The sequence below is a fragment of the Sprattus sprattus genome (genome assembly GCF_963457725.1).
Source record: "Sprattus sprattus genome assembly, chromosome: 9".
Lineage (NCBI taxonomy): Eukaryota > Metazoa > Chordata > Actinopteri > Clupeiformes > Clupeidae > Sprattus > Sprattus sprattus.
In genome coordinates, this window is record NC_137928.1 from 10,177,073 (window position 1) to 10,193,351 (window position 16,279).

The 16,279-nt window shown below is 47.4% G+C and overlaps 1 protein-coding gene across 2 annotated transcripts in view; it reads right to left on the reverse strand.

The window, feature by feature from the left end:
* Window positions 1–410: 410 nt before the first annotated feature.
* tenm4 (teneurin transmembrane protein 4) overlaps window positions 411–16,279 on the reverse strand; it is a gene marked incomplete at both ends in the record, with an annotated part of 136,886 nt that continues 121,017 nt past the window's right edge. For both annotated transcript variants that reach the window (XM_080845311.1, XM_080845310.1), the window contains 4 exons: window positions 411–1,166; window positions 7,674–7,816; window positions 9,874–11,491; window positions 13,127–13,423. In XM_080845311.1, coding sequence (XP_080701437.1) covers window positions 411–1,166; window positions 7,674–7,816; window positions 9,874–11,491; window positions 13,127–13,423 — 2,814 coding nt within the window. The remainder of the gene's footprint in view (window positions 1,167–7,673; window positions 7,817–9,873; window positions 11,492–13,126; window positions 13,424–16,279) is intronic.

Consider the following 16,279-nt stretch of genomic DNA (forward strand, 5'->3'; position numbering starts at 1 on the left):
AGGATCATCACACGGAGACGTCTCAAGAACAAGTCGACAACACCTCAAGCGCTGGGTCGACTCATCGTCCTCTAGCAGCCGCACTTGAAGGGCAAAGACTGGTAAGGAACTCCCGAATGGAAAACAAAAGTAACGCATGATAAAAGGGCACTACTGTATCAGAGGAGCAAACTCTTGATGCAACCGAGAGTTTGTCCGTTTGTAAAAAAAAAAATGAACACACAGTCTGAGGACACATGATAATTAAGAACATGAAGTGGTCACATGTTAAAACAATCAAAACAAAACAAAAAACAACATCCGTCTTTGGCAAGAAGTCCTTAAATGACGCTGTCCATGTGTGAGTGTCGTGTCCAGTCAGTTCCCCTCTCCGGAGGAGGGTGAGCGGCGTCACGTTCACCGTGTTCATGTCACCTGCCCATCTCGCTCTGTCGCATGAAATGGATGTTGCTGGGGCTGTCGGCCAGCTCGGGGTACTGGTCAGCCGAGGCCACGTAGTAGCCATCGTAGCCGGGCACGCGCCCCCCGTTGAGTAGCTGCTGCCGCTCGCCCCCGGTCCACGCCCGCGAGCCGTCCTCCCCGTCGCGCAGTCTCTGTCGCTCGCGGGCCCAGGCGCCCACCACAGCCCGCTGCCGCGCCAGCTCCAGCACGCGTGACCGCTCCTCGTCGGCACCGCTGCCGTAGCGCACGCACAACCACAGCGCGGCGTGCTGCAGTGTGACGTCGGTGATGCGGCGCGTGCGGCCCCCCAGCACCGCGTTCATCTGCGACACCGTCACGTTGGTGCCCGACTCCAGCGTTCGGCGGCCCGCCGTCATGCCAAGCATCGACAGGTCGCCCTCGGCGCTTCCCGACTTGACGAAGTGGTGCGTGTCCGCGCCGTCCACCGTGTAGCGCAGCTCGTGCAGGTAGAGGGCGCCGTCCAGCACCGCCGCCAGCCGCCGCCCGTCCTCGCTGGCCAGGCTGATGATGTCGGCGTGCACGTGCCCTTCACGTATGGCCAGCTTGAAGCCACGGCCGAACATGGAGGTGCCCGTGGCGAAAGCCTTGTCGTTTTTGTGCGGCACGCAGCCGGCACTGCTTGCCTGGTAGATCTGGCCAAAGCGCTCCAGTCGCACAAACGACTTCAGCTGCCGCTGCACCTCGCATTGCACGCCGAGCAATGACTGCAACACAAACACAAGAAAACTCAATTACCCATAAAGGTACATTTCACAGCAGCTTACAGGTACAAAGAGTGAGAAGAACAAATTCAAGAAAAAAAGTGGAGAAGGTGAAACAAACAGGGAAATAAAAAGGGAAAGACAGGAAGTGAAAGAGAGGTGGTGTATCTGCAGTGTAAAGTCTGAGGTGTGGTCGCACTACAGAAAAGTAATCCAAACAAATGATTTCTTTGTGAATCTACTGCAGTAGGCCTCCTGAGCGTTGGCCTCTCCTCAAGCCTTCACAGCTTTCCATTTCCTGGGTGTAAGCTGTGCCTCCTGATGGCTTCAGCAGAAATGGAGGGTGGGGGGTGGGGGGGGGGGGGTGCTGGAAGTCACAGCAGGGAAACTGTCTCTTATTCCCTCTCTTTCTCTCCGTGTGAGAATCACGCTGGTTCATTAACACTTCAAACATTTCAAACATTTTTTCTCCCTTGGCTTTGGCATAAGCCATTCTTTTTCATGTTTAAGGTGAATACTCAGATCTCAAGCGTCACATTTTCTTCAGGTTTTGGTAAAAAAAGTGAAAATACAATTAATGTTTTTTAAACGTATGCATCAAGGGCTCTTTATACTTTTTTCCTCTAGAAACGGGAGTACGAATTAGTTCTATTAAAAACCCTCAAATAAACTATCCACAAACATAAAATAGCAAAATTCTCAGCTTCTTTTCATATCCCTTAAAACACACTTTTTCATCTTCACTGCCGGGAACAGGAAAGGGAGTTGTAGTTTTTCTATAAATACAGTCTGTTTTCTTTTCCCTATTACTCCACTACATGCCCTCAAATGGTACAAACAGCTGTGACACCCTCGCCGTGTCTCAGGCTGTGACATTTCCAAACATGAAAAACAAAAGCCAGGCAGATTTTTTGGGGAGGAGGAGGAGGAGGAGGAGAGCGTGTGACTCCTGCGGCCAGACGGGCAGGGTGAGCCGAGAGACTTCTCCAGGGGCGGATACACAACCTTGTCCCCTAATGTCACACGACAGGAGCTGGCCCTCCCCTCCCTCTCAACCCTGAACACGCACAGGGGTAGAGGGAGAGAAAGAGACAAGGAGAGAGAGGGGGAGAGAAAGAGACAGGGAGAGAGACGGGGGAGAGGGAGAGAGACAGAGAAGAAGAAAGAGAGGGAGAGAAAGAGACAGGGATAGAGACGGGGGAGAGGGAGAGAGACAGAGAAGAAGAAAGAGAGGGAGAGAAAGAGACAGGGAGAGAGAGGGGGGAGAGGGAGAGAGACAGAGAAGAAGAGAGAGAGGGAGAGAGAGAGACAGGGACAAAAGAGACAGGGAGAGGGGAAATACTGACTCAAGAGGAGAGATAAAGCTTGATGGAGAAATTGGGAAGAAGAAGCAGATGGAGAAAGAATGCAGGACTGATACAGAACCCCTTAAAGATAAAGAAATAAAGAACGAGAGAGATAAATGGATAGATAAAGGCAAAGGCAGCGATAGATAGATGGATATTTCTCCTATAGATGAATATTGATCTGAATATTTTAGATATGGACCAACACACGCATACACTCACTCACACGCACACACGCACACACACACGCACACACGGACACACACACACACACACACACACACACACACACACACACACACACACACACACACACACACACACACACACACACACACACACACACACACAGAGAGACAAGGCAAGGCAAAGGCACTAGCTGAGGCTGAGTCCCAGTTCCCCAGCCACAGGGCCACTGTGCTCTCTGCCCTGTGGAGAGAGGATAAGAAGAACGAGATTCAGATCCAGTCAAAGAGAGAAAATAAGAAAAAGAAGGGAATAAAGAGCCTTTAGGACTCCTCTCCTCCTTCTTCCCTCCCTATCTTCTCCCCTTCCTTTCCCCTCCTCACTCTCTCTTTCCTTCCCTCCCTATCTTCTCTCCTTCCATTCCCCTCCTCTCTCTCTCTCTCATTCTCTCTTTCCTTCACTCCCTCTCCTCTCCTCTCCCTCTCACTATCTCCTCTCCCTCTCACTATCCCCTCTCCCTCTCCATTTCACACCCTTTCCTTCTCCGTCTCACCTTCCCTAGGGGAGGACTCTGGAGTGACCTCTCCTACAGGCTTTTGTGTCGCCCGTCCCCTTCCTGATGTACCCGGCAGCACACCATCACACCAGGGGGATGCTTCGGCCAGGCTTCTGGGGATTCAGCTGCCCAACAGGCCCCAAAGGAATGGCGGTGGGGGGCACTGCTGAAAGTTTGTTTACAGGCTATGTTCCACTAACCACAAGCCAGTCTCCCATGAGGCCATGGGGTTGTGGGATCCGTGTGCGTGTGTGTGCGTGTGTGTGTGTGTGAGTCGGTGAGTGTGTTTTTAACAGCCAGACCCATAGCCAAAGCCACTCCGCCACTCATCTATCAAAGTGCCTGAGGAAGGGCCAGTCAACTCGACCTGTGACGCAAACAACAGTTTTGAGCGCGTGCATGTGTGTGTGTGTGTGTGTGTGTGTGTGTGTATGTGCATGTATGTGTGTGCGTGTGTGGTGGTCAAGCCAGGGATTCTGGAGGGCATGTCTGTCTAGTACACTCAACACCCCCTGTTTTAGCCAGCTATTAAAAGCTTCACTGCAGCTGCAGACAACAGCAAGCCACCTCAGGGCCAAACAAGAGAACGAGACGCCATCGTCTTCACACTTAATGCTCTCTATTGGATTTTAGTGTGTATAGGTATGTTACACCCACACACATAATAAACCACAAACATAATACAAATCTGTACTTCTTAAACGTAATAATCCCACAGACATAACTGCCTACCACAAATGTTATAACATAATTATTACGCTTGTCACTACGTTTGTGGGAATTGAATGCAATAAAGAAATTTCACTTTTCCACCAACGTAATAATGTCCTGCAAACGTAATGATTATTAGGTTTGTTGGAAATGGGTTATTACATTCGTGGTGGGCAACAGTTATAGTGTTTATGGGATTCTTACATTTAAAAAGTGTAATAACATCTCTATAACATTTGTGGGTGTAACTTATATATACTGTGCATTCATATGTTTATGTTTATACATGTTGTATATGTCCCTGCACAACAGTCATGTAGGCTCCACAGTTCAAAGAGCCATGCTGTGAAAAGCTATGAGGGAACTGGGTTAGTAGTCACCCTGTCTGATGTCAAATCCTTTAATATGATTCCCTTTAGGGCAGAGAGAGGGAAGATTCAAAACCCACTGCTACATTAGATAACCTTAATGCCTCAAGCCACGTAGTACATCACCTGCATTATTATACATGGTTTATGGTGGAAATCCGTTAAGGGTGGCTGGTGAACCTGAGAACATTAACACTTTGTAGAACAACATTTTCTCTGTCTTATCTTCTCTCTTTCCTGTCAGGGAAGAGTAACTGTTAGGCACTGGCCTTGTTTACATGTTCACGCCAGAGCACCGTATCTTCCCCACCAGTTGCCCAGAGCAGCTGTTCTGCTGCCCGCGGCCCCCCGACAGAGCCTCGCGTGACTTCAAAGTGCCGCCTTGGAGGGGGGGGGGATGAGACAGATAATAAGTATGATGGAGCCTTGGCTTCCTGAATCATCTCCACCGACCTTCATTGCTACCATCTGATGAGAAGAACTTGGTGACCTTGAAACAGCCAAGAGCATGTGAGCACAACAGCGCCCCCTCAAGGCCCGGTGGGGAACATGTAGCTCCTTCCACTCTGCAGCCTGGGGAACATTAGCATGGAGTCCGTCTCCGCTGTCTATTTTTTATATGGCTGCTTGAAAAGCCCCATAAATACCACATAATCATATTGCCCAAAAAGGCCATTTAGCAGCTAATTAAAATCATTTACCTTTCCTCATAAAAGAGCAGAACAAGTGGCTCTGATTAGCTGCAGGAAGGGGAGGCTGATTTATATGGTGTGCTGGCTACTGTTACACAGATCAAAACTCGCTCTCCCCTTTCTCCCTTTCTTTCCCTTCTCTCGTTCTTTTTTTTCTGTCTCTCCCCCGGTCCATTCTTCTAACTTCAGATGGAATATAACATAGGGGGTGGCCCCAACAGTGCGGGTTTGTTACAGCACTTTCTGGGCGTGGAGGAGGAAGAAGACGGGGTCCCCATTTGAAATGGAAATGGGGGAAGGAAGGTTGTCTGAATGGGTCTAAAGCTTTCCTCTGTTGCTTCTAGCTTCTCCAAGGGAGGGAGGGGAGGAGAGAGGGGGAGAGAAAGGGAGAGCCGGGGGGTGTGGAGGGGAGAAGAAAGGGAGAAAGAAAGAGACTCCATATCTGGCAAAGCCAACTCCAAAACTCCTGGGAGACCGGCACACAAGCCGTCCCAGCAGAAGGCTGCTGGGGGAGGCCTCCCATGGGTCTGTGTGTGAGTGTGTGTTTGTGTGTGTGTGAGAGAGAGTGTGTGTGTGTGTGTGTGTGTGTGTGTGTGTGTGTGTGTGTGAGAGAGAGTGATGACTAAGTCTGTCCTATTTCTTTCACATTGCCATCTCGGAAAGGAACATAATGAGGGTTAGGCAAACACTTCTCTCGCTATTTGCTCTACCGCCGCGTCCACAGAAGATTATCTGCTGTGAAATGGAAAGCATGGCCGTTTATTTGAATCGCCAACCTCTCTGAACTGAGCACACTGTGGACCCAGAGATGGGCAAAACTGCCGGCAGAGCTCACTTCTCAATGGTGGGTGTCTGGCACGGGCTCTCTCTCCACTCTCTCCTACTTCATTTGCACAAGTCCCAGAACACACTAAAATCGTCTGATACGCTTAAATAGTTAATGGGCTTTGAACACATCATGTTTCACAAATGGAACAGCTGGGTTCGGTGAAAGATTAAATAAACATGACGGCCTCCCTTCAGAGAATTGGTTAAAGCAACAAGAAGCTTTATTTGAGCTTTCAGGGAGAAAAAGAGGCAAAAAAAAATGGTAATTTTGTAAAATAACTATAAGGGCCTTCAATGTGTCATGTAAAAGCCGTCAACATCTCCAAATTTGAGATAGACTTCAACAAATGCATTACAAGGCATGAAACAAACACTCTTAATAAAAATCTCTTGTGCTTCCAACATCAGGGTTATCTCAGCTTCTATAAACGCATACTTCTCCATTTTCCTTGAATGTTTGAGACCCTTATGTATCTTGTCAACAAGAGCGAGGCTTCAAACAGTTATTGTTTCATCATTTCATATTATCAAGCCTGGCGCCTCTCCCTGCTCTTCCTCACCCCTGTGCCCCGCAGGCTTCTTCGTCTCCTTATTGTATCCTCTCTATCAAAAGAACTCGCGGGCGACACTCTTTGTGTTCGTATCTCCAATAGAGAGAGGTGGGTCTAACTTGACACGAGAGCCGTATCGGCCGAGCAAACGCCTGCTTGTCAAACCAAACAACCTTCCTGTCTCATCATTACGAAAGAGGCCTTTAAAAGAATCAGCCTGTGAGCTCACGTGCCTTCTGTCTCCCTCTAGACCTGGTGTTTTTGTTTGGGCGCGGGTTTGCAGGCGGGTAGCTCGGCTGGCACCAGTGGTGTCTTTACATATGAAAAGTAGGGATGCACCGATCCGATATTTGTATCGGTATCGGTACCGATATTGAAGACATTTCTAGATCGGGTATCGGTGACAATTTAAAAATAAATAAATAAATAAATAAACCTCAGATATCGGTATCGGTATCGGAGGTGAAAAAAGTGGATCGGTGCATCCCTAATGAAAAGCAAACAAATGCGGTGGCCTGGCACGGCTTCCTCTCTACGGCACTCTACGGCTGTAACTTGACGCGGCGCGAAGACAACAGCCGCTTCGTCAATAATTCAGGTGGCTTAAAGGCAACTCGCTGGGTTTGATAGATGCCCGCGTTCTGCTGATGCATGGGTGTTTGCTTATGTGACTGTGTGTGTGTGTGTGTGTGTGTGTGTGTGTGTGTGTGTGTGTGTGTGTGTGTGTGTGTGTGTGTGTGGGTGTGTGTGTGTGGGTGTGGGTGTGGAGGAGGGGGTTGTATGTCTGAGTGTGTTTGTGTGTTTTGTATATGTGTGCACAAGGAGGTTTCGGGAGGGTTGTAAGGGGAAGATGAAATCGATGGCGGGGGCTGGCAGAGGAAAAGTGGAGTGAATTTCCCTAATGGCACGACTATTAGAAGGGCTCCGGGAGAGTCTGACCCCCATTCCCCTCTGCTCTCAGAAAGAGACACGAAGCAAGAGAGACGGAAGGAGAGAGATAAAAAAAAGAGAGACAGAGCTACTGAGCAAGGGAGAAGGAGTGAGTGCTACTGATAAAAGAGAGATGAGGAGAGAGTAGATAAAAAGAGGTAGAGCCAGAAGTGAAAGTCTAGGTTTGCTCGGTGATTTGGAAGTCCTGAATAGTGTGTTGGGGAGAAGGGGCAATTTCTGACAATTTCTGTCTAGAGCCTGGAGCTCATGTCAAAATGCAGGGTACAGACAGATGACTAAATGGACAGGCAGAGATGTCTGGATGAGGGAGTGCCGTCTTACCTTGGTGCTGTCCCACTCCTGAGTCTTCATCTGTGTGTTGATCAGCTCATACGAAGGCTCCATGGAGTCCAAGACGGGCTTCTTGTAGCCCGGAATGACGTTGTACAGCTGGAAGCCAAATGTCACCAGCCAGCTGTTGACATCTGCAGGACAGCAGAGGGGACAGAAAAAAACAATAACTTAACCTTCAGTCTCTTACCACTCAGTGACCGCTAAGTCTGTGACTCATTAGAAAACACAACACGGGTTCAACAGAGTTCCTCTTCCCCCTCACTTTCCCATTCTCTTTTGCTGCTTCAAACGAAATGAACTGTTCTTACAGCCAGAGTGGGATCGCTTGATTAGTTTCAGACACTGGGCTAAAACGTGATGGATGTTTCGAGGAGGATGGCGAACTCTGCAATTCTCTCCTTCCTCCTCGCCGAGCTCCGCTCATCTCGCAGGCTAACAGCTCGGCATTACACACGGGTGACGGTGACTTACTGCTGCAGGTCTTTAGCAGGTCACAAAATTTCATTTTCATGCCAGCTCACGTTTATCACCTTGTTATTTCACTTCTCTTTCCCTGAACATCAAAAACAGAGTCCATGTTGTTTGTCGTGGGCTGTGTTCATTTTTTCTCACTCCACATCTGTGCAATGAAGTGTGCAACGTGAACCTTGACCTCAAACCCAATCGACTGCGCTGTGATAAGCTACCTTCTTCACAACGCCTAATATACTTGTCACGGTTAGACACCCTCGCAGTGACGGCATGGCTATGTGTTGCTGGGAGAGAAAAAAAAAATCTTTCTTTGTGAGCAATGGCACCTGACAAAGCTGCTTTACATAAGAATATGTTTAAGGACAATGCGAGCGGCTCTCTTAATTCCGGCAACGGAATAGAAATGTCAAGGCCATCAATCACTGTCGGCAGGTGAGAGTGGCGCTCGACATGGATATTGGAGCGTACCGCCGGCCTGTTTAGCATTCCGTACCCAGCCGGAGGGGCCGTGATGTGACCGCCTGCCAGGTTTACTGGTGCAGCACTCACTTTGGTTAGAGAATGAAGTTTAGCAGCAGAGCAACATGGCAAATAAATGATAAAGGGAGAGAGAGAGAGAGGGAGAGAGAGAGCAGGACAAAGAGAGAGAGAGAGAGAGACAGAGAGGAAGGGACAGAACATAAAAGGGAGAGAACTTCACCTGGAACAAATGAGTGTCACCCGTTTTCTATTCCTTCTCTGGAAGTTTTCACTACCCTCCTTAATCATAATTAAACTAATTCGGCATATAAAGGCAACGGACCACGTTTAGAATAAAGGCCCTTGCTCATTTTTGGATACAAAAACAGCAAGATGCCATTAATCAAATTAGAACCAGATGCCACTCTTCTTATACACATTCTTTCATCTATGAGAGGCAAACGGTCAAGGTTATGGTGGAACCTCAAACAAAACACACAGGCATCAGCTTTAAAACAACCCCTTTGGAGTGGCGTCCTATACGCTGGTCCTTTCTACTGCTGTTTCTGCTTTGGAGTCGAGTGAGCGAGTGAACGAGCGAGCGCGCTGATACAACAGCTTCTGGCAGTGAGCTGTATGGTACCCATTGTGTTCTCCTTCTCCACCAGGGAGCTTTCACTCCTGTTTACCTCCCCCCCCATGCATTCAGCCACCGAAAGAGTGATGTGCTTTTTCAAGGGGAAAGAGCTGAATGCTGAACAGAGGGAGTACTCCACTGTGTGCCACTGATTGAGAAAGAGAGAGAGAGGGAGAGGGAGAGAGAGAGAGAGAGAGAGAGAGAGAGAGAGAAAGAGAGCACGGCAGGGGGAAGAAGTAAATGTATAGGAAAAAAAAAGCAGCATTCCAAACAGGGCCCAAAGGAGAGCCTGAAAAATGACCCACCTGCTGAGGTAAGGACCCTCTTTAAAAAAAAAAAAAAAAAAAAACACTGCCAGCACAGAGTGTAATGCACAAACACTATTTCCATTGCAAACTGCTGCTGTAACTGGCACGCTGCTTGTTTTTGTGTATTTTAAATGCTGGTTGGCGACATCAAAATGGAGGAACAAAGTCAAAGCTTTGTGAGTGTGGAGTCTATCAAAAGAAGCTGAGTGCTTTTGATCGAGCTCTGTGCTGTAATTTGCCAATCCCCATCAGGTCCAGCTAACCAAGCACTGCTGCAGAGGTGCACTACTGGTGGTTTCATATAGCCACTCACCTGTCATGTAGCACTTGGTCTCCCGGCTATTGGTCAGGGGGTTGTTGTTCTTGAACATGTAGAGGTTAAAGGGCGCAATGTTGTTGCCGTTCAGCGACTGCCACACATCGTGGTCAGGTGTGGTCCAGCGTCCCGCGAGAGAGTCATAGTCGCGCTTGCCCATGTGGACCAGTTTGATGAGGGGCTCGTAGATGCCGCCTTGGTAGCCGATGATGAGCTGGAAACTGGGGTTGGTGTCCAGGTAGACCTCGCCGAAGGCCGTGTGGAAGATCTGCTTGATCATGGCGCCCGACCCGCTGAAGACGGCCAGCGGGGTGCCGATGTTGTCGCATGCCACGTAGAATTCGTCCCCGCTGCTCAGCTCCATGGCGAAGAGGTGGCCCTGGAGGTCGTAGTACAGAGAGGTGATCTCGGAGCTCGAGTGGTTGTACAGGTGCGTGACCCGGGCCGGGCTGGACAGGTCGGCGTAGAAGAACTGCAGGTGGTGTCCCGGGGTGCTTCGGCTGGACACGCGGCGGCCCAGCCCGTCGTAGCGGTACTGCACACTCCAGCCGGCGACCCGGTTGTAGGCCCGTGTCAGGTGTCCGGCCGAGTCGTACTCGAAGTAGTCGTTGCCTCGCTGGCGCAGGAAGCCGTCCTCGTCCATCCGGTACTGGACGTCACCAAGACGCGTGATCCGGTCTCGCAGGTCATAGCGCAGTGGGGTGAGGCGAGCACTGCTTCCGGGACTCAGCAGGTGCAGGTTTCCATTGAGGTCGTAACTATAGCGCCAGAGCGGCTTGTCGTTAAGGGAGACAGTCTGCAGCTGGCCATCCACGTCATACTCGTAGGCATAGCGAGTGGTGTTGGCGTAAGGTCCGACTTTCAGCTCCTTAGCCACCACACGGCCCATGTTGTCATACTGCACCATCATCCAATACATAAGTGACCGGAAGATCTCGTACTGAACCTCCTTGACACGGCCATAGGCGTCAAAGTGCTTTGTGTGTGTCATTACAGCGGTGGTGATAATCTGGTTTATATCGTAGTAGATGACGCCGAACTTGCCAAACTGCTCGGTCTTGCCCGATACGTCGTCGTAACGATATAGGTCGATGGGTAGCGGTGTCTCGTTGATGACCGCCTGCATGCTGGTCACCCGGAAACTGTTGTCGTAGTTGTAGTCAAATCGGGCGTTCACCAGACCCTCCTCGCTGAAGCGGAAGATCTGTCGGTCGATGAGTGGGCCCAGCTGCCGGTACCGGATTGTACAGGTGAAGCTGCCCTCGCTCTGAAGGCTAACTGTCTTCAGCAACCCGGCCGCTTCGTCGTAGGTGAAGGCCACGCGTGTCGTGTCGTGTAGCACCTCCAGCAGCTTCGAGAGCTTGCCGTACTTGTAAATAACGCGCCGGCCCGTGCCCAGGTGCTGGGTCTGCAGCAGCAAGCCCTCTTCGCTGTAGTCTTGCAGCACCGACGCGTTTCCCTCTGGCGGCCGGTACGTATTGCGGTAGTAGCCCACTGAGCGCGTGGTCTCCAGGGTCTGCCTCGCCACGTTGGGCATGGTCACCGACGACAGGCGGTCGTTCTTGTCAAACTCAAATATGTACTGCCGCTGACTGAAGAGCAGCAGGACCATGGACTGCAGAGAGGGGGGAAGGGGGTGGGGAGGGAGAGAAGACATCAGCGTTAACACTCCACATGACAACAGATTTCACCACTCACAAACGCCAGAGATTTTAGCCAGCTATGTTAATAGCTCTGCCGGTCCCCACTGACAGAGATGTTAAGCCGTTAAAATGATAAACTCCCGGCCCGCAAGGAGAGTGTGAAGGTCACAACTAATGCGTGCCTCCTATTGGCCTAAATGATGAGCTACACAGCCAAAGTCTAACTCAGAACAGACCACAGCAGGAACACACATTAGAAAAAGCTTGGTACCACTGGTAGGTACATTTAGCTCCACATAATATGCACATTATAGGAAGCTGTGGTCCATCAATTCCCCCTACTGTGAAAGTGGCTGACAGTAACAGATGCATTTGATTACAGGAAATTTACACATGGGGACAAGTACATTTCAATAGAAGTGTATTTTTTTCTCTATTTGAATCCGCATTTGATACGTTTTTTTTTTTTAATTTTATTTTCTTCCCACTGATTTATACAAGGCGCATTCAGGTACACAAATGAGATCTTTAAAATCCATCTAGGAGCTGTGTTTGTCAGAGCCTCAAATCTCTAAACGAGGTGAGCGGCTGCCATCTTCACATAAAAGGTGTGAGCCATAGCCTCAGCATCCTTCCTGGAGATCTCTGCACTAATTAACGCTTGAAAAGTGACATTTTTTTCATTTTTTCTTTGCTGCGCTGCACTATTTTAAGGCATAAGTGTGCTGTCAAGCTGTCTGCGGCAACAATGTGTGGAGCAGTAGAAGCTCATCTCACTAGACCTCCATGTCTTTGTAGTGAGAGCCTCTGAGAAGGCTTAATGACAACCAAAAGGGCAAGAGTTAAAAGTGTAGTACCCTTCCCCCTTATTCAGCGTCAGATAAGAACAGCCCATAGAGTTAAAGGTGTAGTACCCTTCCCCCTTATTCAGCGTCAGATAAGAACAGCCCATAGAGTTAAAGGTGTAGTACCCTTCCCCCTTATTCAGCGTCAGATAAGAACAGCCCATAGAGTTAAAAGTGTAGTACCCTTCCCCCTTATTCAACGTCAGATAAGAACAGCCCATAGAGTTAAAAGTGTAGTACCCTTCCCCCTTGTTCAACGTCAGATAAGAACAGCCCATAGAGTTAAAAGTGAAGTACCCTTCCCCCTTATTCAACGTCAGATAAGAACAGCCCATAGAGTTAAAAGTGAAGTACCCTTCCCCCTTATTCAACGTCAGATAAGAACAGCCCATGTTACTGATAAGATGGGCAAAACTCAGCATGTTCTAAATGTAAAAAAACAAGCACATGGAGGATATTGATGTCTATAACTTATACAGTTATACAAATCATCTTGGCTCCATAATGAATGAATTCCAATATCTATACCAATATTATACTGCCCACTTCCATAATTATGTGCTGTGTTTTATTAGGGAGTGCCTATTCTTAGGTCATTCATCGTACTAACATAAACTGGCCTGTTTCTGTGGCTGTTTCTGTGTTCTTGTCAGCGGTTGTCAGAGTTTGTGCTTTTTACCAATAAGCCAACTTTGACAAACTACCCTCTAGGCAATCACATGAACAGAGACAACCACAACAACAACTAAAGCCATTCTGCACCTTCTCCAGATAGGTGTAGGTCCACGACTTCCCATCGGCGAAGGTCTGTGAGTTGATGCGGCCATTCTGGTCATAATCCATGCGCACGGACATGGTGCCCCTCTGGATGCCAGCCACATGGCCGCTGGCGGAGTAGGTGACATTGACGCCATTGAGGCGGATGCTGGGGGCCCAGAGGGTGGGGCGGCCGGCGTGGTCGTAGTGGATGCGCAGTGTGAACTTCCTGTGGTCGTCATACACCTTCTCCGTTCGGGTGATGCGGTCGAAGTCCATGGACAGCAGATTGCGATTGTGTACCTGTCAGAAAGAAGGAGGGAGGAAGAGAGAGAGAGAGAGAAAGACAGAGAATAAATTCACAGTAAATATTGCCTGTTGTTTTTGAAGTGAGAAACCAAGGTGTGTGCGGAAGGATGCTTAACACATCAGTGGAGGGGAGAAAAAAAACAAACCTGTGACTACCTAGGCGACCAAAACACGGCAAAAAAAAAAGGCACAATTATTTATTTTAATTACAAAGACTATATCTAGGGAGTTGAGGAGTCAGTGAAGTGTTTCACACATAATTACAGATTTTATTAAAAGCACAAGCCAGCTTCCTTTTGTTTGTGTGTTGGACAAACTTTAAAATGAGACTGACCGCTCAAGCATGAGACAAATGTGTGCATTGATCAGAAGAGAAAAAAAAAATCACTCCCCCTTCAGAAAAAGCACAACTTGCAAGGACGTGGGCGACTTTCACTTTAGTTAGCCACTGATTTCAATTACGAGAGGGTGAGAGAGTATACTGCATGAAAAGTGGACTTTTCGTTGTTTAGCAGCACTGTAAATTCTCTGCAAATAACTAGTCTATAATGAATGAAAGTGCAAAATGTCCTGTCCCCAAAAGGTTGTGATAAGGTGGTCCACGCTTTTATATCTTCCAGAGTGGATTATTGAAAGGCATTATTCTAAGGCATTAGCCAGGTAACACTTCATAAACAGCAAGTCGTCCAATACGTAGCAGCTAGACTTTTAACAAGGACTAAGAAGTTTGATCACACCTGTTTTAGCTACACTATACTTGCTCCCAGTAAAGTTTAGGATTGATTTGAAGATTTTATTGTTTGTTTTTAGCTTGTACGTAAGTCTAGCTCCAGGCGATATTTCAAGTCAAATGAAGTATGCTCTGCCAAGATCCTCCAATAAACGTTTACTACACTACTACCTTGGTCTCGCTTTAAATCTAAGGTTGAAGGTTGATCAAGCTTTTTCTGTTGTTGGACCTAAATCTTGGAATAGTGTCCGCTGCCTGCACCGAGACTTAAAGCTTAAAAAATTAAAATACTTACTTTTACACACTTGCATTCACTGAATTTCAATTTAGGTGTCATGCTCTTTTTAGTGCATTTCAAGTCTGAGTTTGTGCTTTTAGTTCAGTCTGAGGTTCAAAGGTTTTCATCAAGTAATTTGAACTTTTTGGTCTTTTAACGTGGTTTACCCTTCTATTTTTATAGTTTAGTTTTTCCATTAGGTTTTTAGTGTTTATTTTTGTTTTATTTAGTTTTTTTCTTTCTACTTTTATTCCTCTGTAATTGTTTGAGCTGTTTATTTACCTCTATTCACTTTCAGTCTTGTCTAAATTCGTTATCAGTTTACCTCGACTCATTGGTGCAACTCCTGTTTTTCTTAGATCTGCTATACAAATAAAGTGGACTTGACTCGACTACTCATTTAATTGTTTTCCAGCTGCCTATAAGAGCTGCTATGAGAGAGTACGCAGGAACTTTCGATACAGCTAGCCAGACCTTGTAGCAGCCATGAAGAATTCAGCCCGGAGTTGACAGAGTAAGAAGAGGCTAACATTTACTGGATTAGATTTATCAGATTAAGTGTAACTTTAGCGTCATTGTATTTGTTGTCACTGTGACATTAACATTAATAGGTGTATTGTGTCAATATGCAGTGCATTGTGTATCGCTGATTGTATGTACTGGCTATGTGAAAAGCTGCTTGGAAGCGAGGCAGAGTGGACTCGCTGCAGATGAAATGGATTTCTGGAGACATGGGTTTGATTTCCAACTGCTGCAAGGTGTCTCTGTAAGTCGCTTTGGATAAAAGTGTTTGCTTAATGTCTGAACTTTACCCTTCAGACAAGACTGGAAGCTAACCCGAAGTACACGGCTACCCATCCCACACGTTGCCTACACATTGGAAAAAGGCAAAAAGACATTTCAAGGCTCATCTGATGCCCCAGGTCCGGCTGTCGGCTAACTAATCTTATGCCCCAGGTCCGGCTAATGCACAAGGTCTGTCTGTCGGCTAACTAATCTTATGCCTCAGGGCCGGCTGATGTTCCAGACCCAGCAGTCATTAGTTGCTCTCACACAGTTGTGTTAATGCATTTGTCATTTCTGCAATGTATCAATAAAGCTCTTACTTTTAATCAACGTGCTTCTAGCAAATCCATGTTCCCCAAATTAGTGAATGTTCATGTCATTAACTATAGCCCATAACAATCACATGAACACATGTAAAGGATAATGGATAATGGCCATGGTGTTCGGGTAGCAGAAAAAGGTGGTTGGAGGTGGCTGTTACACCTCGTGTGCATTATTTTCTGCTACCGGAATGCCATTAAGTCCATTATCCCGCTTGTACCACGGTTGCTTGCATAATGTTAAGTTGCAGTTATAATTTCTATGTTTTGAATGCTAACATTTGGGTTTAGGGTTACTGAAAAATTAGGATGGATTTAGGATTACTACTTTTAAAGCACAGCTGCTTGTTTATAAACCATGAATAGGACATGACTAATTAACCTCACAGACATGTGATACACCTGCTAGACCTCTCAGATCGGAGACAAAAGTCTTGGTAATACCTACTGTCAGAACTTAACATGGTGAAGCAGCTTTTAGCTGCTATACTGCTCAGCACTGGAACCAACTTCCTGATAATATCAAACGTGCTCAAAGCAAGTTTGTGGCCAATTTCAAATTTAAACTTAATACCCAACTTTTCTCAGATGCTTTTTGTTAACTGGTCAAATGCACTCGACTTCTTAACTTTTATAATGCTATTTTATGTACTCTGTACATTCTTTAACTACTTTATTCTGTTTCAGGTTCTTTGTATGTTGTTTTCATTATGTTCTTTACTTTATTATGTTTTACT